General features: G+C 42.4%; 1 protein-coding gene across 1 annotated transcript in view; it reads left to right on the top strand.

Moving 5' to 3' along the window:
- Positions 1 to 27,647, top strand: part of LOC115105302 (protein Aster-B-like) — a 100,524-nt gene that overhangs the window by 58,649 nt on the left and 14,228 nt on the right. The window contains exons 3-9 of the mRNA XM_065007225.1: positions 2,571 to 2,808; positions 5,032 to 5,052; positions 8,819 to 8,863; positions 10,533 to 10,556; positions 13,164 to 13,184; positions 26,663 to 26,747; positions 27,411 to 27,514. Of these exons, the coding sequence (XP_064863297.1) occupies positions 2,571 to 2,808; positions 5,032 to 5,052; positions 8,819 to 8,863; positions 10,533 to 10,556; positions 13,164 to 13,184; positions 26,663 to 26,747; positions 27,411 to 27,514 (538 nt within the window). The remainder of the gene's footprint in view (positions 1 to 2,570; positions 2,809 to 5,031; positions 5,053 to 8,818; positions 8,864 to 10,532; positions 10,557 to 13,163; positions 13,185 to 26,662; positions 26,748 to 27,410; positions 27,515 to 27,647) is intronic.

Genomic DNA, 27,647 nt, shown 5'->3' with positions numbered 1-27,647 from the left:
AAGAGACATAAGACAACAACATAGCAAGGCAGCAACACATGACAACACAGCATGTTAGCAACATAACATGACAACAACATGGTAGCAGCACAAAATATGATACAAACATTATTGGGCACAGACAACAGCACAAAGGACAAGAAGGTAGAGACAACAATACATCACGCAAAGCAGCCACAACTGTCAATAAGTGTCCATGATTGAGTCTTTGAATAAGGAGATTGAGATAAAACTGTCCAGTTTGAGTGTTTGTTGCAGCTCGTTCCAGTCGCATACAGGTGTTGTATGTGGAGGATGAGTGCTGTAGTAGATATCTCCGATAGGGGGGAGGGGGGAATGTGGCCTAAGAGTGTTTTATAAATAAGCATCAACCAGTGGGTCTTGCGACAGGTATACAGAGATGACCAGTTTACAGAGGAATATAGAGTGCAGTGATGTGTCCTATAAGGAGCATTGATGGCAAATCTGATGGCCGAATGGTAAAAAACATACGCGCCGATCTATAAATGATGTCTCCATAATCTAGCATGGATAGGATGGTCATCTGAATCAGGTTTAGTTTGGCAGCTGGGGTCAAAGAGGAGCGATTACGATAGAGGAAACCAAGTCTAGATGTAACTTTAGCCTGTGCTGAGGGAAGGACAGTGTACCGCCTAGCCATACTCCCAAGTACTTGTATGAGGTGACTACCTCTAAACCCTCAGAGGTAGTAATCATACCGGTTGGGAGAGGGGCATTCTTCTTACCAAACCACATGACCTTTGTTTGGACATGTTCAGAACAAGGTCAAGGGTAGAGAAAGCTTGTTGCACACTAATAAAGCTTTGTTGTAGAGCATTTAACACAAAATCAGGGGAGGGGCCAGCTGAGTATAAGACTGTATCATCTGCATAAAAAGGTCAGCGATAGGCTTGGCAATGATAGGGGCAGTAACCTTAAAGAAGAAAGGGTCTAAACCATCTGGACCAGATGTTTTTTGGGGGTCAAGTTTCAGGAGCTCCTTTAGCACCTCGGACTCAGTAACTTCCTGCAGGGAGAAACTTTGTAGCGGGGCAGGGGAAAAGAGGCAGGAGCATCGGGTATAGTCTCATTAGAAGGGGAGGGAGATGAGGAAATGTTGGACAGACAAGGAGGCATGGTTGAGTCAAATAGGAATCATGACTTAATGAAGTGGTGATTAAAGAGCTCAGCCATGTGCTTCTTGTCAGTAACAACCACATCATCAACATTAAGGGACATGGGCAGCTGTGAGCAGGAGGGTTTATTCTCCAGGTCTTTACCTGTTTTCCATAACTTCTTGGGGTTAGACCCACAGAGAGAGAACTGCTCCTTAAAGTAACTAACTCTGTCCTTCCATATAGCCCGAGTGCACTTATTTCTCATTTGCCTGAACCAGAGCCAGTCAGCCTGAGAATGCTTGTGCCGAGCCTTTCGCCAAATGCAATTCTTCAGGTGGAGTAACTCTACAAGATCACGGTCGAACCAGGGGCTGAACCTGTTTTTAATTATAATTTTCTTTATGGGGCCACTGAAAATATCAAAGAAGAAGATCCAAGTGTCTTTGACAGAGGGGATCAAGCTGATTCGATACCATTTTACAGAGGCCAGTTCATGAAGGACGTCTTGCTCATTCACGTTTTTCAGCAAGCGTCTATGACAAATCCGGACAGGTCATTTCACTGAGCAGCCATTATGAACACAGGCTGTAAAACAGTGGTCACTAAGGTCATTACAGAAAACACCAGACTGGTACCTATCAGGATTATTTGTGAGGATAACATCAAGAAGAGTAGCATTTTCTGCGTGTTTGAAGTCATACCTTGTGGGATTGGTAATAATCTGATAATAATCCATTTCTTTAGGACTTGGTCAGATGGTTCATGTCACAGTTTAGATCACCTAGCAAGACACATGCAGTCTTAGTGACATGGGCCAGGGGAGAGTTTAGGGCAGGGAAGTTAGTGTACTCTTCACTGAGCTAGACCAACATGGCCAAAAGAGCCTTAGTTGCCTGATGTCAAATGAAGTACACTGAATCTGCCAGACCCTAAACCTGAAGGTCTGGAACCGTGTTCATAAAATATCTTCGAGTGCTGATCTAGGATCAGGTCTCCCCTCTTATTCATTATGATTTAAAAGGCAAACCGATCCTTGATCATCAGTCCTACTCTGAAACGCTTTATGAATAAGTGCCCTGGAGAGAAGAGACTCCCTAGTGGTCTGGATATGACATCAGTTAGTCGATAAAATTGTCCTCTCTCGTCAAGGACAGAGACTGTGCCTCATCGATGTGCTCTGTAGTATCAAAGACCAATCTTTTCCACTGGAGGAAGTGAACAAATGATTGTAATTGGGGAGGTTGTTGCTTTCTTTAAATTGTCTGATGGTCAAACAACTCAACTTCCAAGATCTTTGTAGATTGAAATAAATAAAAACAATTGCACATTATTCATGTCGAGTACACATTTGCATCTCAAGAATTCAACCCATAAGTGCTGTGAGTATCACAGAGGTTAAGCAATCATTTTAGTCATTTTCTCTCACTCACTTCTTCTCTCTCTCCCCAACAGCACTGCTAGCAATTCGAACCGGAGCACGCCCACTTGCTCGCCCGTCCTGCGCCATCGCTCTCGCTCACCCACGCCCCAGCAGAGCCTGGAACCCAGTGGTGAGAACATGGTGGAGAAGGGCCACTCGGACCCCTCTGACAAGGACAAGTCACCCTCCACCATAGAGCAGGTGGTGCAACGCACCTACAGTCAGTCGGTACACTCCACCACACGCAGCCATGGGGGCAAGAACTCCAAGGTGAGCATGTGTGCCTGGACCAAACACACACTGGACCAAACACACATTCATGGGCCAAAACACAATGGTGTATTGGTGGAGAAAATGTATGTAGTAACACGCTCAATTGATTCAAAGGTTAAGGTAACACACCCATTCCAGGAGTGCTTCCCTCTATCTCAGACCTGTTGCCCTAACTTAGTTTAACTTCTTTGGTAATTAGAGAAACCATCATGCCCTGGTCTGGACCCAGGTGCAAGGACATGATACAAACACATAGCCATCACATCTCTAGCCTCTCTAGCCCCACCCACTGCATATCATCACACACTTTCTCTGCCTTTTAATCAAATCTTCACTATCAAGTAGTTTGCCTTTTAGGACTTCTGATCCGCTGTACCTAAAACTAATCCACACTCTCACAACAAAAGAAACAGCAGCAATCTTTGTACAAATGGTATAATTGATTACTTTCTCCCAACTGTAGAATATACTCCAATGCGGGTTGTCAGAATGAAATTGACAAGGTCCATCTGTAAAAAAAAAAAAAAAATATCTGCCATTTGGTAGTGGATTTTGAAAACATGCATCTTTGTCAAGTACTCAAGTATACTCAAGTAGAGTACATTCGGAGAGTATTACAGCCTTATTCTAAAATGGATTAAATAAAACATTTTCCTCATCAATCTACACACAATAGCCCATAATGACAAAGCGAAAACAGATTTTTAGACAGAAATACCTTTACATAAGTATTCAGACCCTTTGCTATGAGACTCAAAATTGAGCTCAGGTGCACCCTGTTTCTATTGATCATCCTTGAGATGTTTCTACATCTTGATTGGAGTCCACCTGTGGTAATTCAATTGATTGGACATGATTTGGAAAGGCACACACCTGTCTATATAAGTTGACAGTGCATGTCAGAGACAGGATTGTGTCGGAACAGATCTTGGGAAGGGTACCAAAAAATGTCTGCAGCATTGAAGGTCCCCAAGAACACAGTGGCCTCCATCATTCTTAAATGGTAGAAGTTTGGAACCACCAACACTCCTCCTAGAGCTGGCCACCTGCCCAAACTGAGCAATCGGGGGAGAAGGGCCTTGGTATGGGAGGTGACCAAGAATCAGATGGTCACTCTGACAGAGCTCCAGAGTTCCTCTGTGGAGATGGGAGAACCTTTCAGAAGGACAACCATCTCTGCAGCACTCCACTAATCAAGCCTTTATGGTAGAGTGGCCAGACGAAAGACACTCCTCAATAAAAGGCACGACAGCCCGCTTGGAGTTTGCCAAAAAGCATGTCACGTCTGGAGGTAACCTGGGACCATCCCTACATTGAAGCATGGTGATGGCAGCATCATGCTGTAGGGATGTTTTTCAGCGGCAGGGACTGGGAAACTAGTCAGGGGAAAGATGAACGGAGCAAAGTACAGAGAGATCCTTGATGAAAACCCTCTCCAGAGTGCTCAGCACCTCCGCATGGGGCGGAGGTTCACCTTCCAACAGGATAACGACACTAAGCACACAACCAAGACAGCGCGGGAGTGGCTTCGGGACAAGTCTCTTAATGTCCTTGAGGGGCCCTGCCAGAGCCCGGACTTCAACCCGATCGATCATCTCTGGGGAGACCTGAAAATAGCTGTGCAGCAATGCTCCTCATCCAACCTGACAGAGCTTGAGGATCTGCAGAGAAGAATGGGAGAAACTCCCCAAATACAGGTGTGCCAAGCTTGTAGCGTCATACCCAAGAAGACTCGAAGACTCGATCGCTTCCAATTGTGCTTCAACAAAGTACTGAGTAAATGGTCTGAATACTTTTGTAAATGTGATAAGTTTTCTATTTTTAATACATTTGCAAAAATGTCAACTTGTTTTTGCTCTGTCATTATGGAGTATTGTGTGTAGATTGAGGGAGGGGAAAACTTTAAATCGCTAACGTAACAATGTGGAAAAAGTGAAGGGGTCTGAATACTTCCCGAATGCACTGTATATCATACTAAGGTTCTTCTCAACCTTTTTCATATCCCATTCCATGCTGATGTTGCCTCACTTCCACTCTCAGGAGTTGACTGTCCGTCACTGCTTTTGTTTGCCATGTTTACTTTTGAGACGTGGTTGGTACATTTCTTCACCACCTGAACCAATCATGAAACCCCCCACAAGCCAAGTCTGTAACTTGAACCGTTTTAGTTCCTTATATTTGTTTTCTGATTTTCTTTGTTCTTCTTCTCATGCATGCTAGTCTCACAAGCGACTTTCCAAAGTAAGCATCACTCTTTTTCTGGTTTTTCTCCTCCCTCCTTCTAGCTTGTACTCATGCATCGTGACTTTCCACTATCCCTGCGATAAGCTAATTGTTTTTCCTTTATGCCACCCTACATCATGCTAAACTAACGTGCACCTCTATCCTGTCTTTACCTATCCTACCCTATACAATCCCGCCCTACTCTACCTGATGAGACTACCCAAAACTCTCTATGCTAAGCTATGTTAGCCTTACCTAGCGTACCACTTACTAACCAACTATATTAGCCTACCCTTGCACTGACCTGATCTCATCTCCCTCATGCCATGCTAGCTAGAAGCGTTCACTCATAATGTACTTTTTATGCTGCTAGAGCAGATGTTAAAATGGTTAACCATGGTAACCGGAATCCCTCAGACTATTCAACATTACCCTAAATGACTGTTGCTCATCTTTCCATGTCTCGATCACACTGCATTATCCCATCCTACCTTAAAGGTACACTCATCAATATGATGACCTCATACAGCGCTGGGGGCCACTTCCTGTTTACAGACAGAATTCAAATCTGCCCAGGCTCTTTTCAATATATGAACTCCCTTGAGACATGTCCATCATACAAAGCAGGGTCACGTCCTGCTCACAGACATAAAAAAACAACAACTGAACTCTAGTGATCTTTAAGCAGGAAGTGACCCCTCTTTGTTTGACGTCAAATTGCAGTGTACCCTTTTCATCCACCCGTCGCTACATTTTAACTGCATATAAGACTGAAGTTCCCGACCTTAGATCCTAACTTATTACTGCAGGTTACCGCTGGATTTCATAACTCACACTACTAACGGGAGATTTACACAGGAGCGCCAAGCTACAATAACTCTGCTTGCAACTAATAAACAGTGTAATGAAACTAGCAGACCAGCTGATCTGACACTGTTACGGTGTCCAACCAGCTTGACACTGGACAGTGGAAATGGCGTGGGAAATGGTCATTGTCTGCGTTTACTACTCCCGCCCCAATGAAACATACTATCAGGAACAGCAAAATCGAAAAATGTACATGGAAGAATATGACATGTTACAACTGAAAAAATAATTTTCACTGGAAATGTAGTATATGTCAATTACTTGAATTTAGTTTATTTACAGAACACGTTTATTTACAGACAATTAGCCTACTTAGCCAAATTATGCCTACAGCAGGCTACTCTTCTGCAAAAAATAAAGTTATTGAAGACAATTTTAATGAATTACCACATTGTAAATGAAAGTGATACGTAATGCAACATGTGTGATAGGAAATTTAAATAGCGTTATAAACAAAGCACTCTGATTCTTTGGTTAAGATAACGACATCCAAATAAATAATAAGAGGGTACTCTCCCTACCACATTTCCTTCCAATTCAGACATTGTTTCTTCAATAAAGTACAATATGCCACTGTAGACATACTGGCCTGGAAGAAAATAAAAAGGTTCACTATTGAGTGTTAGCACGTTGTTCTACAAATAAAGAAATGTCCGCTATTCACAGCATAGGAAATGTTACTCTTCACTCCCAGCCTACCCATAAACAAGATTTAATAAAAACAATATAATTTGTGCAACTTTAAATAACTACTACAATACAATATAAATTTACAGTGCATTCAAAAAGTGTTCAGACTCCTCCACATTTTGTTACATTACAGCGTTATTATAAAATAGATTCAGTCGTTTTCCCCCCTCATCAATCTACAAACAATACCCCATAATGACGAAGCAAAAACAGTTTGAGAGATTTTTTAAATGTATTTAAAATAACAGAAATTACTTTTTTACTTTTTACGAAAGTATTCAGGCTGTGTGCATAGGGTCATTATCCTGTTGGAAGGTGAACTTTCACCCCAGTCTGAGGTACTAAGCGCTCTGGAGCAGGTTGTCATCTCGCTGTACTTTGCTCCGTTTATCTTTCCCTCGATCCGGACTAGTCTCCCAGTACCTGCCGCTGAAAAACATCACCACAGCATGATGCTGCCACCATCATGCTTCACCGTAGGGATGGTATTGGCCAGGTGATAAGCGGTGCCTGGTTTCCTCCAGACGTGAAGCTTGAAATTCAGGCCAAAAAACTCAATCTTGGTTTCATCAGACTAGAGAATCTTGTTTCTCATGGTCTGAGAGTCCATTAGGTGCCTTTTGGCAAACTCCAAGCAGGCTGTCGTGCCTTTTACTGAGGAGTGAGTAGCTTCCGTCTGGCCACTCTACCATAAAGGCCTGATTGGTGGAGTGCTGCAGAGATGGTTGTCCTTCTGGATGGTTCTCCCATCTCCACAGACGAACTAGACCAATACAGGGTAACCATTGGATTCTTGGTCACCTCCCTGAACAAGGCCCTTCTCCCCCAATTGCTCAGTTTGGCCGGGCGGCCAGTTCTAGGAAGAGTGTTGGTAGTTCCAAACTTCTTCCATTTAAGAATGATGGAGGCCACTGTGTTCTTGGGGACCTCTCAATGCAGAGGAAATGTTTTGGTACCCTTCCCCAGATCTGTGCCTCGACACAAACCTGTCTTGGCGCTCTACAGACAATTCCTTTGACCTCATGGCTTGGTTTTTGCTCTGACATTCACTGTCAACTTTGGGACCTTATATTGACAGGTGTGTGCCCTTCCAAATACTTGTACAATCAATTGAATTTACCACAGGTGGTCTCCAATCAAGTTGTATAAACATCTCAAGGAGGATCAGTGGAAACCGGATGCACCTGAGCTCAATTTCGAGCTCAGTTCAGGACTATTTCCTTTTCCCCTCTTGATAAGAAATGTTTTATTAGGACAAGTAAAATCATGAATGGATTTAATAAATTGGAAATGAAAAATGTATCCTACACCATGATTGCATTCATATAGTGTTTGGGTTGGTTCGTTGCCTTAATAGATTTAGGAAATGAAATACAATATTTCAGTTGTTTGGAATGATTGTCAAAGAGAGAAATCGCCCTTCGGCCTGCTTAAATAGCCAGATTAAAATGTTCCAATGATAATACCCACCAGAAAGCAAAATCGTCTTGATAAATGTTAGTTGCAATCAATCAGGACGAGAACATAACCCCGACATGCGCGTTATGGGAGCGGTAAAATCAGTGGTTGCAATTGAGATCAGCTCTGCGGGTGATTTTACAGCGTATTGATGGTATAAAGAGAGATCAGCTGGTGATAACCTAGTGGCCATCAGTGGTTGCAATTGGCTCAAGGAGTTTACTAAGAGTCTATACTAAGAGTTGGCTATACTAAGGGTATACTAACGTATACTTGGTTGTGACCATACGGCTTTTGTTATCTTAGCCTTCTTTCACTTCTCTTGACCTTGCCTAACCCCTTCTCATGGTTGTGTTCATTAGGGCACGCAACATAAAATGTTTTGAAACGTTTTGCAACGAAAATGAATGTTTCTTATTGAACAATGCCAGATAGTCCCTGCCGTTCTCAGTGGGTTCTCTTCTGTTTTGTGCCTAATGAACATGACCTAGCCTTCCTACCCTACTCTAACACTCTTTCCTGACAACCTCATGATCCCCTATGTGGCCCTCTGTCTGAAATGTTCTGTGTTACAGGTACTGAAGTTGCCCCTAGACGCTGATCTTGGGTCAGTTTTGTATTTTCCCCAATAATGGTTAAGGTTGGGGGAAGCTGATCCTAGATCTGTACCTAGGGGAAACTTCACCTCAGAGCTACTGTTCATACTGTTTCTTTACTTTGATGGAGTACCACGCTGTATGAGTGAAGTCTGTTCTGTGGTGTTTTGTAGCATTGCTGTGGTACCAGGACAGACCCCGAGCATGAGTATTTGAAGGCATGTACGCACACACACACACACATACACACAGATGCACACGCACACTACTTCGCCTCCTACCAACCACCACTAACTTGTAATACTTTCTGAACAAGCTAACATATGGAAGGGGAAAGGTTTAAATCTATATTTTTGGGGTGTTTTGACACTTTATTCAGACAGTGATAAAAATGATGTGGGGAGACAGGAAAGTGGGAGAAACAGTGTAAAGAGTGGATGCAGGGATTGGACCGTGGTCTCCAGTGGGGAGTTGTACATGTGACATGTGCCAGGGAGTGTAACCGGTACACCATGGCTCGGCACATAGAAGGGGAAAAAGTAATAGACAAACACCGTTGGTCACTGTCCTCTTAGTTGGAGGAGCACACACTCGCCACACACTCATATCTTCAGCCTCTGAGTTAGAACAAATGGGACACAAGGAACATAATCGACAGCCTCAAACGGGCTTGACTCCCTTTTGGAACACCATAACAGCTACCGACAAACCATCCACATTCCAACTCTGTCATTCCTTCCAGTATATGTCTTAATGTATGTCAAATGCAGTGCCTTCAGAAGGTTTTCACACCTCTTGACTTTTTCTACATTTCGTTGTGTTACAGCCTGAATTTAAAATGAGATTTTGTGTCACTGATCTACACATATTACCCCATATTGTCAAAGTGGAATTGTTTTTACAATTGAGTCCATAAGTATTCAACCATTTTGTTATGACGAGGCTAAATAAGTTTTAGAGTAAATATTTGCTTAAAAGGTCAAATAAGTTGCATGTCAAATAGTACGGTTTAACAGGATTTTTAATGACTACCCCATCTCTGTACCCTTCAGTCAAACAGTCAATTTCAAGCACCGATCCAACCACAAAGACGATGGAGGTTTTCCAATGCCTCACAAAGAAGGGCACCTATTGGTAGATGGGTAAAAAAATCATTGAATATCCCTTTGAGCATGGTGAAGTTATGAATTACTCTTTGGATGGTGTATCAATACACCCAGTTATTACAAAGATGCAGACGTTATTCCTAACTGAGTTGCTGGAGAGGCAAGCAACCGCTCTGAAATATCACAATGAGGCCAATGGTGATTTTAAAACAGTTGCAGAGTTTATTGGCTGTGATAGGAGAAAACTAAAGATGGATCAACAACATTGCAGTTACTCCACAATACTAAACTAAATGACAGAATGAAATGAAGGAAACCTGTACAGAATACAAATATTCCAAAAGATGCATCATGTTATGTGTATGCTTGTCATCGGCAAGGACTAGTGTTTTAGGATAAAAAGAAACGGATCTGAGCTAAGCACAGGGAAAAAAATAATGGGCAAATATTGTACAATCCAGGTGTGAAAATCTCTTAAGAGACTTACCCAGAAAGACTTAAAGCTGTAATCGCTGCCAAAGGTGATTCGACAAATGTATTTATTCAGGGGGTTGAATACGTATCGAATCAAGATAAATTCATTTTTTATTTTCAATGAATTCAACAAAAGAAAAAGAACATTTCTTCCACTTTGACATTACAGAGTATTTTGTCTAGATCGTTGACACAAAAAAAAAGAGAAATACTTTCCGAAGGCACTGCATGTCTGTACGTGTCGTCTTAACTCTCTCGTCTCTCATTTGCATGACTGCTTTTGTCTGTGTGTTTATTTTCTTTCCAGTATGACAGACTAAAACTGATTAAAGTAAGCTCTCATCTTTTCTTTAACCCTCCATTAGCCCTCTGAAACCTCCAAGGCCCTCTTAATCTTGACCCCTGCTTGTGACCATATTTCACCTCACCGCCTAGCTCAAACCTACTTGTCCTTGGTTCAGTGTGCTCCGAACATGAATCTCCTAGCGGATGTAACTGGTTACAATGAGGTCATTATGACGTCATGGTTAGGTTGCGTACTCCTTGTTGCACATCCACTCCCTTTTCATCTTTTTTTCTTTATTGGGGAGGTATTGAGCAAAATGAGATGTAGGGAGAAACAGAATTGAAAGTTGCAGGGCAGGTTTTACAACCCATGCCCAGACAGGCAATAGGTCATCTGGTGTCATCAGCACTACCACTGGACCCCAGAACTTTTTTAGTCTTTCTTGGTTGTAACAGAGACCAGTTGGTTGTAGTCCGGTTATAGGATGTTTTCTCAACTACAAAACAAGTTAACAACCAGACAAAATCATCAAAGGGATGTTGAAGTTCGGTTGTTTTATGTGTAATATGGATGATTCATTTGTTCTAGAATATTTTTTACACAATTGAAGGCAGCTCATTGTAAGCTGCTATCAGAAGAGGCCTTCATACATACAGTTGAAGTCAGAAGTTTACATACACCTTTGCGAAATACATTTGAACTCAGTTTTCACAATTGCTGACATTCAATCCTAGTAAAAATGAACTGTCTTAGGTCAGTTAGGATCACCACTTTATTTTAAGAATGTGAAATGTCAGAATAATAGTAGAGAGAATGATTTATTTCAGCTTTTATTTCTTTCATCACATTCCCAGTGGGTCAGAAGTTTACATACTAATTGAGTGTATTTGGTAGCATTGCCTTTACATTGTTTAACTTGAGTCAAACGTTTCAGGTAGCCTTCCACAAACTTCCCACAATAACTTGTCGGCCTCCTTGCTCGCACAGGCTTTTTCAATTCTGTCCACAAATTTTCTATAGGATTGAGGTCAGGGCTTTGTGATGGCTACTCTAATAACTTGACTTTGTTGTCCTTAAGCTATTTTGCCACAACTTTGGAAGTATGCTTAGGGTAATTGTCCATTTGGAAGACCCATTTGCAACCAAGCTTTAACTTCCTGACTGATGTCTTGAGATGTTGCTTCAATATATCCACATAATTTTCCTCCCTCATGAAGCCATCTATTTTGTGAAGTGCACCAGTCCTTCCTGCAGCAAAGCACCCCCACAACATGATGCTGCCACCCCCGTGCTTCACGGTTGGGATGATGTTCTTCGGCTTGCAAGCCTCCCCCTTTTTCCTCCAAACATAACGATGGTCTTTATGGCCAAACAGTTCTATTTTTGTTTCATCAGAACAGAGGACATTTCTCCAAAAAGTACGATATTTGTCCCCTTGTGCTGTTGCAAACCGTAGTCTGGCATTTTTATGGCGGTTTTGAAGCAGTGGCTTCTTCCTTATTGAGCGGATTTTCAGGTTATGTCGATATTGGACTCGTTTTACTGTGGATATAGATACTTTTGTACCTGTTTCCTCCAGCATCTTCACAGTGTCCTTTGCTGTTGTTCTGGGATTGTTTTGCACTTTTCGCACCAAAGTACGTTCCTCTCTAGGAGACAGAACGTGTCTCCTTCCTGAGCGGTATGATGGCTGCGTGGTCCCATGGTGTTTATACTTGCGTACTATTGTTTGTACAGATGAACGTGGTACCTTCAGGCATTTGGAAATTGCTCCCAAGAATGAACCAGACTTGTGGAGGTCTACAAATTATTTTCTGAGGTATTGGCTGATTTCTTTTGATTTTCCCGTGATGTCAAGCAAAGAGGCACTGAGTTTGAAGGTAGGCCTTGAAATACAACCCCATGTACAACTCCAATTGACTCAAATGATGGCTTCTAAAGCCATGACATCATTTTCTAAAGCCATGACATTCTAAAGCCATGACATCATTTTCCAAGCTGTTTAAAGGCACAGTCAACTTAGTGTATGTAAACTTCTGACCCACTGGAATTGTGATACAGTGAATTATAAGTGAAATAATCTGTCTGTGATCAATTGTTGGAAAAAAGTATTGTATAATGCACAAAGTTGATGTTCTTACTGACTTGCCAAAACTATAGTTTGTTAACTAGACATTTTTGGAGTGGTTGAAAAATGAGTTTTAAAAATGAGTTTTAACTTCCGACTTCAACTGTATCTAGGATGCTCTACATTCCCTACATAGTGCACGGCTTTTGAGTAGAACCCTATGGACCCTGGTAAAAAGTAGTGCACTATAGGGAATATGGTGCCATTTAGGATGCACACCTAGTCTTAAAGTCTACTACAATATCATATATGGACAAGATCTCTTCTTATCAATAATTTAACTTTTGAGTGTCATCATTTTCCCCCAGTTATTAATATGCAGCCCATTGCTGCTCTCCTGTGGTGTATATGAGTATTGACTTTTATATTTACTTCTTACATACTTTTCTAAGGTTTCGTTAGCAGTGTGACAGGCTAGTATGTTATTCTGTATAAGTTGTGGAAGCTCTTTTGTGTGTGCACTAACCCATGTCTCATGTTTCTCATCTTTTTTGTCTCCTTCACCTTGATGTTTGTAACCACAGAAAAGCCAGAGCTGGTACAACGTAAGTCTCTTCCTCTTCTCCGACCTCTTCTGGATGAGCTGTTTTTTTTACTGTGTGTGATATGTTGCATGTTTCGTTGACACAGTGGGTTGGAACAAGGCGCTTGCATTTGTGAGTTTGATTCCCACATTTTGTGTGTGTGCGTGTGTGTGCTGCGTGCGTGCGTGAAGGTGCTTTGGATAAAAGCATCTGTTCAAAGTACTATTATGACCATATATACAGTATTTCAAAGTGATATGGGTAAGACAGGTCTTCATGTGGTCTGACTGTGTTGTACTTTGTCCGTTGATTGATGGCTGACTGTTAGGCATCATGCTATACCTCATCTTTTTTCGAATGCTGCTATTGGTTGAGCATGAGAAAGGTTATCATTTTTAACAAAGGATGAAAGAGTTTGAATTCTGTTGACTTGCAAACCAACAACACCCACAACCAACATGAAGCAAAAGGTGTGACACATTTGTCCCATTTTAAAGACATATTTCTGAGGCAGGCAATCTCATGTTGAATGATTTGATGTGAATGAATGATGTGCTGTATGGACACCTCACCTAGGCTACTTTGCTTCGTCTCCATATATCATTTTAAAATAGAACTCATGGGGAAACCAATAGAGAGAACAGTTGCTATGCAGATTTGAAAAGACCTGCCTTTGAAGTACTTCCCCTACAAATGATCTATCAGCACATACCTGGTAATGATTACATTCATTATTCATATGAAATTATGAATTCACTTTTAATAAATGAAAATCAAGGCTAATTTAAATGCCATTAAAGTAAACATGAACATATCCTCAATTGCGATTCACCTGGTGAATAGGGAATACACATTTAACAATGGAGTTGCCTCGTGGTATATTTTTCCCATGGGAAATGGAGAGAGATTGGAGACAAAGGACATTCAGTATGTTCTGTCATGTTTTCTGTGTGTGTATGTATGTGTTTGCATGCTTTTATGTCTGTGTATATGTGTGTGTGTGTGTGTGTGTGTGTGTGTGTGCTGAATACGTTTGTGTATGCATCTGACTGCAACCATGGCCTGTGTGCCCTTGGACTGCAGATAAGCAGTGAAGCTGACAAAAGGTCCATTGTGGAGCGATCAGTCGATCGCCCCACCACCCTCTGATGAATCAAGCTGACTTTTGTTCTGTGTATCAGGACTGCGTCCCAAATGACTCCCTATTCCCTACACAGTGCAATACTTTTGACCAGTGTCCCTTGTCCCCTGGTCAAAAGTAGTGCACTATATGGAATGGGGTGCAATTAGGGATGCCATCACTGAATGAGCCTGATCAATGCAGATACAACCCCATGACTAGAATTACCAGCCTCAGTCATTCCCACGCCTGCCTTTTTCTGTTTTTAGTTACCAAGTCTGCAGTATATTATATGAACATTACTGTGTATTTGAATTCTCATGTACTGTATGCGCTGTGCTGACTATCAGTATTTGTCCAATAACAAATGCTTGTTTCTGTTGTCCGTTGCATTACAGTGTGCCGGATTTAGTTAATGCTGGTGAAGATGTAGTGCGATGCACTTCCTGTTTCTGAATATCGACAGGGAGTGTGAATTAGCGAGATGTGAATTAGGGACATTGTTTTTTCAGTGTCAGAGGAGAGTTGAGTTGTTAGTCCATTGAACAAACATGGTAGCCTACATCTGTACTTTACATTTCGTGCTGTCTGTCACCTTTGGGCCTTTGGTGTTGTAGTAAGACTGGGTTTGCACTCCAGCAATGTTCTCCTCAGCAAAACATCACTGTTTGAGTAAAATGACCAATTCTGGCGTACACCGAAATCTCAGTGCTTCATGTGGTGTGCAGTGAACTCACAAAGCAGAACTTTGCTAAGCCTCTTTGGAGTGTGCCTACAGTGAGTGTAGAGTGTAACTCCAACCTAACTGGACTCCAGTGATTTACGGCGGCATGACTTGTATCCAGGTCAGTGTGTCCAGGTCATGCATGATTGGATATAGATGAGGTGTTTCTGAACCTAACGGTCTGTAGTGGCTGTAAAACAAACCACATCTTTGGCCATAGACCGCAGTGTGACTGAGCATCTGAGAAGCCATTTTAGGTATTGTTATTTGTTTATTTACTAGGATCCCCATTAGCTGTTCCAGAAGCAATGTCCCTGGGTCCAAAACGTCTTGTATTTACTGTTTACAGTCTGTGTGGTTCGAGTTCAAGTTTTAATAGTCGTATGTACGGGATACACGTGGTATACACCATCCAACAAAACATTTACAAGACAATACAACAACAATAATAACATATAAGAATAGGAACTGAAGTAAATGGCTCAGTAGAGTAGAATAAACAGTTTAGCATAAGTATGATACAGGAAGGCACAACATTATAGGCGACATTATGTGGATAGGATACATTATGAGGATAGGCTACATTATGTGGATAGGATACATTATGAGGATAGGATACATTATGTGGATAGGATACATTATGAGGATAGGATACATTATGTGGATAGGCATACATTATGTGGATAGGATACATTATGTGGTTAGGATAGGATACATTATGTGGATAGGATTATGTGGATAGGGATAGGATACATTATGTGGATAGGATACATGAGGATAGGCTACATTATGTGGATAGGATACATTATGTGGATAGGATACATTATGAGGATAGGATACATTATGAGGATAGGCTACATTATGTGGATAGGATACATTATGTGGATAGGATACATTATGTGGATAGGATACATTATGTGGATAGGATACATTATGAGGATAGGCTACATTATGTGGATAGGATACATTATGTGGATAGGATACATGAGGATAGGCTACATTATGTGGATAGGATACATTATGAGGATAGGATACATTATGAGGATAGGCTACATTATGTGGATAGGATACATTATGTGGATAGGATACATTATGAGGATAGGATACATTATGTGGATAGGATACATTATGAGGATAGGATACATTATGTGGATAGGCTACATTATGTGGATAGGATACATTATGAGGATAGGATACATTATGTGGATAGGATACATTATGTGGATAGGATACATTATGAGGATAGGCTACATTATGTGGATAGGATACATTATGTGGATAGGATACATTATGTGGATAGGATACATTATGTGGATAGGATACATTATGAGGATAGGCTACATTATGTGGATAGGATACATTATGCGGATAGGATACATTATGTGGATAGGATACATTATGAGGATAGGATACATTATGAGGATAGGCTACATTATGCGGATAGGATACATTATGAGGATAGGATACATTATGAGGATAGGATACATTATGAGGATACATTATGAGGATAGGATACATTATGAGGATACATTATGAGGATAGGATACATTATGAGGATAGGATACATTATGAGGATAGGATACATTATGAGGATAGGATACATTATGAGGATACATTATGAGGATAGGATACATTATGAGGATACATTATGAGGATAGGATACATTATGAGGATACATTATGAGGATAGGCTACATTATGAGGATAGGCTACATTATGAGGATATGATACATTATAAGGATACATTATGAGGATAGGATACATTATGAGGATACATTATGAGGATAGGATACATTATGAGGATACATTATGAGGATAGGCTACATGAGGATACATTATGACCACGAGGTCTAAGAAACACAGTCCTCTCCACACAGCCAGAGAAATGAAGGGGAAAAGAAATGGTAAAAGAACAAGGGGATAAAGTGAGAACTGTGCAGTTTCTCTGCATGACAGCACCTCTTCCCCATCAGGAGGCTGAAAAGATGTGGGCCTGGGCCCTCAGATCCTCAAAAAGTTCTACAGCTGCACAATTGAGGGCATCTTGACGGGTTGCATCACCGCTTGGTAAGGAAATTGCAAGGCGCTACAGAGGGTGGTAGTGCATCACTGGGGCCGAGCTCCCTACCATCCAGGACCTTTATACCAGGCGGTGTCAGACTCCAGCCAGCCAAGCCATAGACTGTTCTCTATGCTACCGCACGGCAAGCGTTTACCAGTGCACCAAGTCTGCAACCAAAAGGACAATTAACAGCTTCTACCCCCAAGCCATAAGACTGCTAAACAAGACTGCTAAATAGATAATCAAATGGTGACCTGGACTACCTGCATTGACCCTTTTTTGTACTAACAACTGGCTCTATGCACACACACTGGACTCTACCCACATACTCACACATACTTACTGACACCCCAACACACACACTGGACTCTACCCACACACTCACACATACTTACTGACACCCCAACACACACTGGACTCTACCCACACACTCACACATACTTACTGACACCCCAACACACACACACGCATACACACATAACACGCGCACACATGCATACTGAAGCCACAGACATACACACACTTTCATATTTACCACATACGATGCTGCTACTATCTATTATCTATCCTATTGTCTAGTCACTTTACACCCACCTATATTTATTCTGAACCAAAATATAAATGCGACATGTAAAGTGTTGGACCTAATGAATTTATTTCAATTGTAAAAACCCTTGCTGTGTGTCTCTCCGACAGTTGTAACATTGTTTCAATGTTCAAATTCCATCTCCAGCTGTCCCATAGTAATGAACGTGTCGGGAGTTGGGACGAGACAGACAGGCAGACAGCGTTTCTCAGCCAGTCGAAATCATGAATCAGCTGGCATCATTTTTGATGGATATATACAAAGAAATGTCAATTGAAGAAAGGTCAGATGAAATGAAGTGCAGCTAGTTTGCAGTCTTCCCAGGTTCAGTTTGAAGTGATTGTGTTAGCTGTGTTGTTGGCTAGCTCCTCTGAACAACAGTGTCCTGACAAGAGATCACATTTTCTATGCCAGGTGAAATCATGCATCATTAGCTCATTGTTATGGATGTATCCAAATAAATGTCACTAGAAAACAGCTTAAACAAATGCAGCTACTGTTGTTATTCTGGCTGCACTGTTTGATGTGACTGTAAATTAGATATAGTTGGCTAGCTAGCAAGCAAGGGATAAGAATGTTGCCAGCCAATTTGGCAATGGAACATTTAGAATGAACAACTAGGTCGCATCCATAGATACAGAACAAAAAGACTGAATGTCTGGGTCGAGTCTCCAGCAACCAAACCGATAGAACGAACGACCAACCGGTTTGGGTAGCAACCCTAGATTTGTGACAGGACTATATCTTGTGTAAGGATGAAATAGTATGAATAAATTAATCAAAATATATTTCAAAAATGAAAATATGTCGATCATTATTTGCATATGTTGGTTACCCGTTGTATAAAAGTGTTGGTTACCCGTTGTATAAAAGTGTTGGTTACCCGTTGTATAAAAGTGTTGGTTACCCGTTGTATAAAAGTGTTGGTTACCCGTTGTATAAAAGTGTTGGTTACCCGTTGTATAAAAGTGATTGGGGATATATTGGCACGGTGCCCAATATCTTCAAAACACGGACTTCGAGGGCATTATCACTTAAAAACACAAAAGACAGTCAACTATAATAAGCACATTCTTCGTTATTAAAACCTATCACCACTGCCTGAACTGCCCTAGGGACACATCTATTCCAAATGTATTTTGGAGATCATTCCAAACATGTGAAGCAAGAACACTAAAGGCTAACTTACCAAAGGAGTCTCAAGAGTTAGCCAACCCTGTGAACGGGTTTGACAACAAACCATTTTTAAATATTAAAAATCAAGTTAGGTAAGTTGGCTAACGTGTCACTTTGAATCTGAACAGTGAAGTTCGGTAAGTGGGAAGCTTGTAGAACAGGGCTTTGTAAATAAAAAAATTAACGGAATGATGTGATCTGTGTGACTTCACAGAGGTAACAAAATAAAGGATCGGTTTGTAAGCATTTCACCGTTCTTCTACATCTGTTGTATGCGAAGCTTATGACAAATCAAATGGGATTTGACTTGAAACACACCCAGTCAATAGACAAGCTGTAGTTGACTATGGCTGCCCGTCTATCATAGGGTTGTTCACACAGCCTAAAATAGCATATTGTTCCAGGTGCATAGTGGGAAAAACATATTGTTTCTAGTCTCCGCAACGTGTTCAATGGACCTTGACTTCAACCATTCTATCATTGGCGGTCTTAACAGAAAGGGGAGAGGAGATGCACCCAGTCACCCCACATGCACCCAAAGACAATGATATATGTAGGCTATTACCCTACGCACTGAGTCATGTTCAGTAGAGGGAGAACATTTTAAAACCGAGTGAAACGTGGAGGGACCTCTTACACTTGTCCATTAAGACGCACTCCTTTTAGTTTTCTATTTCAAAACGGTTTTTCTACAGTGTGTCTGACCTGAACACGTCCCTGGTTCCTTTGGGTAACGTCACAGGGAGACTGCAAGGTCTCAGCCAGATGTTTGTGTGGGGGGAGACGAGAGGGAGGGGAGAGAGGGTGAAGGTGGAGAGTCAGGTTGGGGGGGGGCAGTGTAGCTGCATGAATCACCTTTCTGGTATGAGTGTAGGCGCCACCGACGGCCCTAACTCCAAATCCCCGTCCATCAGAGGGTCTTTGGAGTTCATTCACCCCATGTCCTGAGAGATAGGGAGTGGGAGGGAGAGAAAAAGATTTGGAGAAAGAGAGCGATCTGGCTGGGGAGTTGTCCTTGGCAATACTACAATGTTTACACTATAGATAAAACACACACACACACACACAAATACATACAATGGGTACTTCTGTGTGCTGCTCTCTCTCTCTGCACACAAAACCTCTGAATTCATGGTTGCCTCCCTCGCTTTTCCAGGAAAATAAATTCACACTGTGTATCATAAGAGGAAAAACACACACATACATTGATTCCTGTGTATCCTCTGGGTCTTCACATAGAGACCTATAGGGGTCAACTCAGTTCATTGAGGAGGCAAAGAAAGGGCTTTTTCAAGGAAGTCAATTGGTTCTCTAAACTTCCTGAAGTGTTGTTGTGATGTGTTGGGCCACCATGGGGTGGGGTAGAAACAGGCTTTCTGACAGGCTGAGAAGGAGGGAGAGAGAAGGAGAGAGGGAGGGACTGGACAAGGAGGAGGAAACCATACAGGCACCCACAGCAGGCACACACAAGCACACTGCTCAAAACGCGCACACACTCACATTGCAGAAACACACAGACACACTCAAACTCACTCCTGCTGCACTCAAGTACCCCTCTACACCCACCCCACCCACTGGGCTAGGGCCCTCCCATTTCCCCTCTCTCTCTCTCTCTTTCTCTCTTTCTCTTTTCTCTCTCTCCCTTAACACAAAAACACACTCACTCACACACTCGCTCCTCCTACACAGCTTTTTTGTTATAAAGCAGAGAGAGAGAGAGAGAGCGCAATTTCAGCAGTAGGACTAGAGTCCTGGTATGAGCTCTGTTGTGGTTTGCCTGGTCTGTAGTGTGCAGTGGTTCGTGTGGTCAGTCACAGGGTTTACACTCTGTCCTGGGATGCACTGTTGACCACTTTCATTGATGAGTAGCTGGCCCTTCACTGGACAAGCTAAAGCATCCCAGACTGGCCAAGAGGATTTTTCGGTTTTCTGCCCTCTCACTGAGGACAAAGACTTTGTGTGTGTGTGTGTGTGTGTGTCCGTTTTCACACATTGGAATACGACTGAGTGTGAGAGAAGGAGAGAGAGCAAGAGGCGACTGCTCTTTTTGTTTCGGGATTATATTTCGATTTGCTCAATTGGATTTTTAGATGTTGAGACTGCTTGAGCTGGGCTTGTATGGTTTCTCGGTGTCCGTGTGAAAAGATGTACTTTTTTCCCCCTCCATGTGGATTGTGTGTGTTTTGATATGTTGGGATAAATATTGCTTTTGGGAAATCATTTGAGGAGACCGTGCCTTTCTAAGGCACGTTTGGAGGTATCGCTCTTTGAAATTACTTTGGGGATGACGGCAGTGTTTTAGCTCCCTAGGTTTCTCTATCCTGGACGTAGAAGATGGCTCTAAACTCCATGTGAAGAGGACTGTTTTAAACCAACGTCTTAAAAGCAACGCTGGTCCACCCATTGATTCCAGACTACAAAGCATTGTTGCATTTTCCTCTGAAATCTTTAACTGACTGGAGGCTTGTCCTGTGTCTGTCCCAGGTGTTAACCTCGACTTAACCCGGGTTAAACTTGGTCCTGACTTGGTCTTAGACCGTTCTTAACCCGGACCAACCGGTGCACCTGGCTCAACTGGCCTCTCAAGACTTACGAGGGGGGATCAACTTTCCCCAAAAACAGGAACAGAGAGAGAGGGTGGAGGGTGGGGGACATTCCCATTCCAGAAAAAGGGGTCTCCTGCTTCCCTGAGTGTAAATACGTTTCTCAGCTTACATTGTGGACACATGCCTAACTGTACTTTATGGATTTATCAGAGTAATTATTGACACTGGCTGTCATCTGGAGTTCTTGCCATCTCCCAGCCTGGACTTTTAGCTGGAGAAAGGAGTAGCCTTCCGCTTGACACTGGTCACCAGGGGTTACATGAGTTACAGTCATGAATGTGGGTGTGTGTGTGATAGCAGGGACACCCATAGTTTCTAGGTTCTACCGTTTTTGGAGCGTTGAAAACGTTCACACTCCTTCGTTCTTGAGTACTGAGTTGTGAAATATGCTGTTAATAAATCTGTTATGCTCCGCACCAAAGCACTGCTAGCTACCTGTGGTGGTCGACCTGTAGTTGTGACAGATATCGTTCCAGATAGCTCTGGTTCCCACTGCTCTCTGGGAGGGTTCAGAGACGTGTTGTATTACTTCTGACCAGAGGAGAGAGAAAGGGGGAGAGAGAGAGATAGAGAGGGAGGGGCTGATGACAAACAACCACTCCCCCGAGGGCTGAAGTTACTGTAGGTCAACAGCAGCATCGGCACTGTGTGTGTGTGTGTGTGTGTGTGTGCGTCCGCATGTGTGTGTGCGTCTAAGGGAGAAATCAGAATCATGACCCAGGCCTAAAAAACACTTGGCTCTCAGAGACGGCAAAGAATTCCACACCAACGACAAAGGGGGAATACCAGACCAGCACCGACCACTCTCCAGGCTTAGAGACACTGCTCACACCTCTGACCAGAGAAAAGAGAGACAGAAAATAAGAGGGAGGGGAGGGGTGAGAGCCAAAAGAACATAGAGGCCCAGGCTATGGATATTTCAGTCAGCATGGACACAGAGACAGAGAATGGGACAGACTGGGAGTGTCTGTCTGACTGGGAGGCTATCCCTCAGCCACAAGACGATGAGATCCAGGCCGAGGCCCAGGCCCAGTGGGAGACCTGGGACTGGGAGTCAGAGAGGGTCCCAGCCGTAAGTCACCCTCCATTGAGCTGGGGTGGAGACGGGTGTGGGGGCGGAAGGGTGTTGGTGGTGGGGGTTACAGTTTGAGAATTCCAAGCGGATAATCTAGTTGGGGCTACCTCTGTGCTGTGCTGCAAAGTGACTTGTGGTCTACATGCGGTCGCGGTCATTATTTTGTACGGCTTTGGGGTTGAAACAGGATTGGTGAAGTGTAAGTGCAGTGAACCTCGAAATTTCTCTAAACTCTTAACTCCCCAACTCATAAACTTCTCATCTCCCTGTTTAGAAAGTATCTAAATTCCCAAACCAGTGCATTAGAATCCAGTGCACTACTTTTGACCAGGGCCCATTTGGGACAGGACCTTAATTGCTCAGAGCGTTGCATAGCAATGAATCACTAGAGTTGTTTTGGTCTTTATATTTATTTAATTGTATTTATTGAACCTTTACTTAACTAGGCAAGCCAGTTAAGAACAAATTATTATTTACAATGACAGCCTACCCTAACCCGGAATACTTATTTTCCACCATAATTTGCAAATTAATTAATTAAAAATCCTACAATGTGATTTTCTGGATTTTTTTTTTCTCATTTTGTCTGTCATAGTTGAAGTGTACCTATGATGAAAATTACAGGCCTCTCTCATCTTTTTAAGTGGGAGAACTTGCACAATTGGTGGCTGACTAAATACTTTTTTTGCCCCACTGTATACACACTACATGACCAAAAGTATGTTGACACCTGTTCGGCGAACATCTAATTATAAAATCATGGACATTAATATGGAGTTGGTCCATATTGCTGCTAAAAGAGCCTCCACTCTTCTGGGATGGCTTTTCACTAGATGTTGGAACATTGCTGCGGGGACTTGCTTCCATTCAGCCATAAGAGCATTAGTGAGGTCAGGCACTGATGTTGGGCGATTAGGCCTGGCTCGCAGTCGGTGTTCCAATTTATCCCAAAGTGGTGAAATGGGGTTGACCTCAGGGTTCTCTGCAGGATCTTCCACACGGATCTCGACGAACCATTTCTGTGTGGGCCTCACGCACGGGGGCATTGTCATGCTGAAACAGCAACGGGCAGGTAGCGTTCTCCTGGCATCCGCCAAACCCAGATTCATCAGACTACCAGATGGTGAAGCTTTATTCATCACTCCAGAGAACGTGTTTCCACTGTTCAAGAGTCCAATGGCGGCGAGCGTATACCACTCCAGACGATGCTTGCCATTGTGCATGGTGATCTTATGCTTGTGTGCGGCTGCTCGGCCATGGAAACCCGTTTCATGAAGATCCTGATGAATGGTTATTGTGCTCACATTGCTTCCAAAGGCAGTTTGGAACTCGTTAGTGAGTGTTGCAACTGAGGACAGATCATTTTTATGTGTTTCAGCAGTTGGCGGTCCCGTTCTGTGAGCTTGTGTGGCCGACCACTTTGCGGCTGAGCCGCTCCTAGATGTTTCCACTTCACAATATCACCACTCACAGTTCACCGGGGCAGCTCTAGCAGAGCAGAAATTTGACTGACTGACTTGTTGGAAAGGTGGTATTCAATGACAGTGCCACATTGAAAGTCACTGAGCTCTTCAGTAAGGCAATTCTACTGACAATGTTTGTCTATGGAGATTGCATGACTGTGTGCTCGATTTTATACACCTGTCTGCAAAGGTTGTGGCTGAAATAGCCAAATCCACTCATTTGAAAGGGTGTCCACATACTTGTGTATATATACAGTACCAGTCAAAAGTTTGGACACACATACTCATTCCATGGTTTTTCTTTATTTTTACTATTTTCTATGTTGTCGAAACTATGAAATAACAAATATGGAATCATGTAGTAACCAAAAACGTGTTAAACAAATCAGAATATATTTGAGATTCTAGCCACCCTTTGTCTTGATAACAGCTTTGCACACTCTTGGCATTCTTTCAGCCAGCTTCATGAGGTAGTGGAATGCATTTCAATTAACAGGTGTGCCTTGTTAAAAGTTAATTTGTGGAATTTCTTTCCTTCTTAATATGTTTGAGCCAATCAGTTGTGTAGTAACAAGGCAGGGGTGGTATACAGAAGATAGTCCTATTTGGTAAAAGACCAAGTCCATATTATGGCAAGAACAGCTCAAATAAGCAAAGAGAAACGACAGTCCATCATTACTTTAAGACATGAAGATCAGTCAATCCATTAAATTTCCAAAATGTTTAAAGTTTCTTCAAGTGCAGTCGCAAAAACCATCAACGCTATGATGAAACTGTCTCTCATGAGGACCGCCACAGGAAAGGAAGACCCATAGTTACCTCTGCTGTAGAGGATGAGTTCATTAGAGTTAATTACACCTCAGAAATTGCAGCCCAAATAAATTCAAGCAACAGACACATCTCCATCTCAACTGTTCAGAGGAGACTGTGTGAATCAGGCCATGGTCGAATTGCTGCAAAAAAACACTACTAAAGGACACCAATAATAATAAGAGACTTGCTAGGGCCAAGAAACACAAGCCATGGACATTAGACTGGTAGAAATCTGTCCAAATTGGAGATTTTTTGTTCCAACCACCGTGTCTTTGTGCGACGCAGAGTAGGTGAACAGATGATCTCGGCATGTGTGGTTCCCACCGTGAAGCATGGAGGAGGTGTGATGGTGGGTGTGCTTTGCTGGTGACACTGTCTGTGATTTATTTAGAATTCAAGGCACACTTAACCAGCATGGCTAACACAGCATTCTGCAGCAATACGCCATCCCATCTAGTTTGCGCTTAGTGGGACTATCATTTGTTTTTCAACAGGACAATGACCAAACACACCTCCAGGCTGTGTAAGGGATATTTGACCAAGAAGGAGAGTGATGGAGTGCTGCATCAGATGACCTGGCCTCCACAATAACCTGGCCTCAACCCAATTGAGATGGTTTGGGATGAGTTGGACCACAGAGTGAAGGAAAAGCAGCCAACAAGTGCTCAGTATATGTGGGAACTCCTTCAAGATGGTTGGAAAAGCATTCCAGGTGAAGCTGGTTGAGAGAATATCAAGAATTTGCAAAGCTGTCATCAAGGCAAAGGGTGGCTACTTTGAAGAATCTAAAATATATTTAGATTTGTTTAACACTTTATTGGTTACTACATGATTCCATATGTCGTATTTCATAGTTTTGATGTCTTCACTATTATTCTACAATGTTAAAAAAAAAAAAAAGAAAGAAAAATCCTTGAATGAGTTAGTATGTCCAAACTTTTGACTGGTACTGTATATACTTGTGTCTCTATCCATATTCTTTCTCTTGTATCATCTGCTCTGAAAATGGTCTTATCACTCCTTGCAAACTAATTACATTAGGCTCATAGGGTAGACCCATAGAGATGTACTAGAGAGCTCTTCTCCTATACCCGTAAAGGCCTCTTTTGTGACAGCATGCCCAGGGCCAATCTCCATTTTAAAGTGGTTGTACCCGCTATCCAACTGTGTGGCCAGCAAAGTAACACTAGCTTTAGTTCTAGGCCAATGGCGCTTACCTTACAGAGCACTGGGGTGGTTAGAGTGACCCAAGGTGATGTGTATCCAGTCCACCACCATTACCACCACTCTGAGGGCTAGTTGGCTGCATTCCCTCCCTTTTCAGGCTAAAGAATGCAGTGTTTGTGTGTGGATAGACAGGCAGACTGGGCAGTGGTCAGCAGCACTCTGGAAGAAAATGTGTTTATTTGAATCTCTCCTTTCAGTGAGCGGGAGAGAAATAGATACAGAGAGGCAGAGAGACAGAGGGGAAGAGAGACAGAGAGAAAGAGAGGGGGAACTCCAGCTGAAGCTGGGGTATTAGCATATTTTAGAGTGCTTGTTTAGTTTGTGATAGGAGGTTCTGGGTGATTTCATGCTCTGACAATTTGTAGGGAAAGAGAGGGCACACATTGTTTGAGTCAAGGCATGCAGTAGCCATGGTCAAATCACTGAATGGTAACTTTGAAAATCTACTGTAACAAGTCTACTACAATTTTCAGAAAAAAGATGTTCCCCTGTGATGTGCCTACTGGGCACTATCGGTGGGGGGGATTACACTTGCTTGTGTTTATAAAATATTTGATGTGTGTATTTATATTAATGAGTAGACTACTTTTGTGTCAATGGGTTGTCTCTCTCAATGTGTTTTAAGTTCTCCATCTCTCTCCGCTGCAGGTATTGAGTCCCACGTATAAGCAACGCAATGAGGACTTCAGAAAGCTCTTCAAGCAGCTACCCGACTCAGAACGCCTCATTGTGGGTGAGTAAGATGGAATGATCAATGAAAACCTGAACAAGAATATAAACACAATAGGTCAAGTGTTTGTCCCGTGTTTCATAAAGCAGAAATAAAAGATCCCTGAAATGTTCCATACGCACAAAAAGCGTATTTCTCAAAAATGTTGTGCACACATTTTTTACATCCCTGTTAGTGAACATTTCTCCTTTGCAAAGATAATCCATCCACCTGACAGGTGTGGGATATCAAGAAGATGATTAAACAGTAGGGTCATTACACAGGTGCACCTTGTGTTGGGGACAAGAAAAGGCCACTCTAAAATTAGCAGTTTTGTCACACAACACAATGCCACAGATGTCTCAAGTTTTGAGGGAGCGAGCAATTGGCATGCTGACTGCAGGAATGTCTACGAGAGCACAATGTCTTGTGCTCTTGCCAACTCCATTTCTGTCATTGTCAGGCCAAACAGCCTGGCTTCACAGCAATCTTCAAATATGAACATTCTATCATTAATGAAGCCAGACTGTTTGGCATGATAATTAGTGACAAGGCGTTGGCATGATTACATAAATACACTGGTTAGATGTTTGATCTGCATATGTCTTATATTTATTGCTAGAGCGATGAGCCTCTAATAACCCCATGACCTTTAATAACCGGATGACCTTTGACCCTGTGTGGCAGACTACTCCTGTGCCCTGCAAAGAGATATCCTGCTGCAGGGGCGCCTCTACGTGTCGGAAAATTGGATCTGTTTCTATAGCAACATCTTCCGCTGGGAAACGCTGGTATGGACTTTGGTTTCTTTTACCGTTCTCTACACTAGGTTACTCTGTCCCTTACTGTCCCAAGTTAGCCTCTACATAAGAATGAGGTTATCTATTTTCTGTAAATAGAAGGTATTCGACTTAAAATTAAACA

The sequence above is a fragment of the Oncorhynchus nerka genome, linkage group LG22, assembly GCF_034236695.1.
Source record: "Oncorhynchus nerka isolate Pitt River linkage group LG22, Oner_Uvic_2.0, whole genome shotgun sequence".
Taxonomy (NCBI): Eukaryota; Metazoa; Chordata; class Actinopteri; order Salmoniformes; family Salmonidae; genus Oncorhynchus; species Oncorhynchus nerka.
This window is presented reverse-complemented; position numbering and strand designations above follow the sequence as displayed.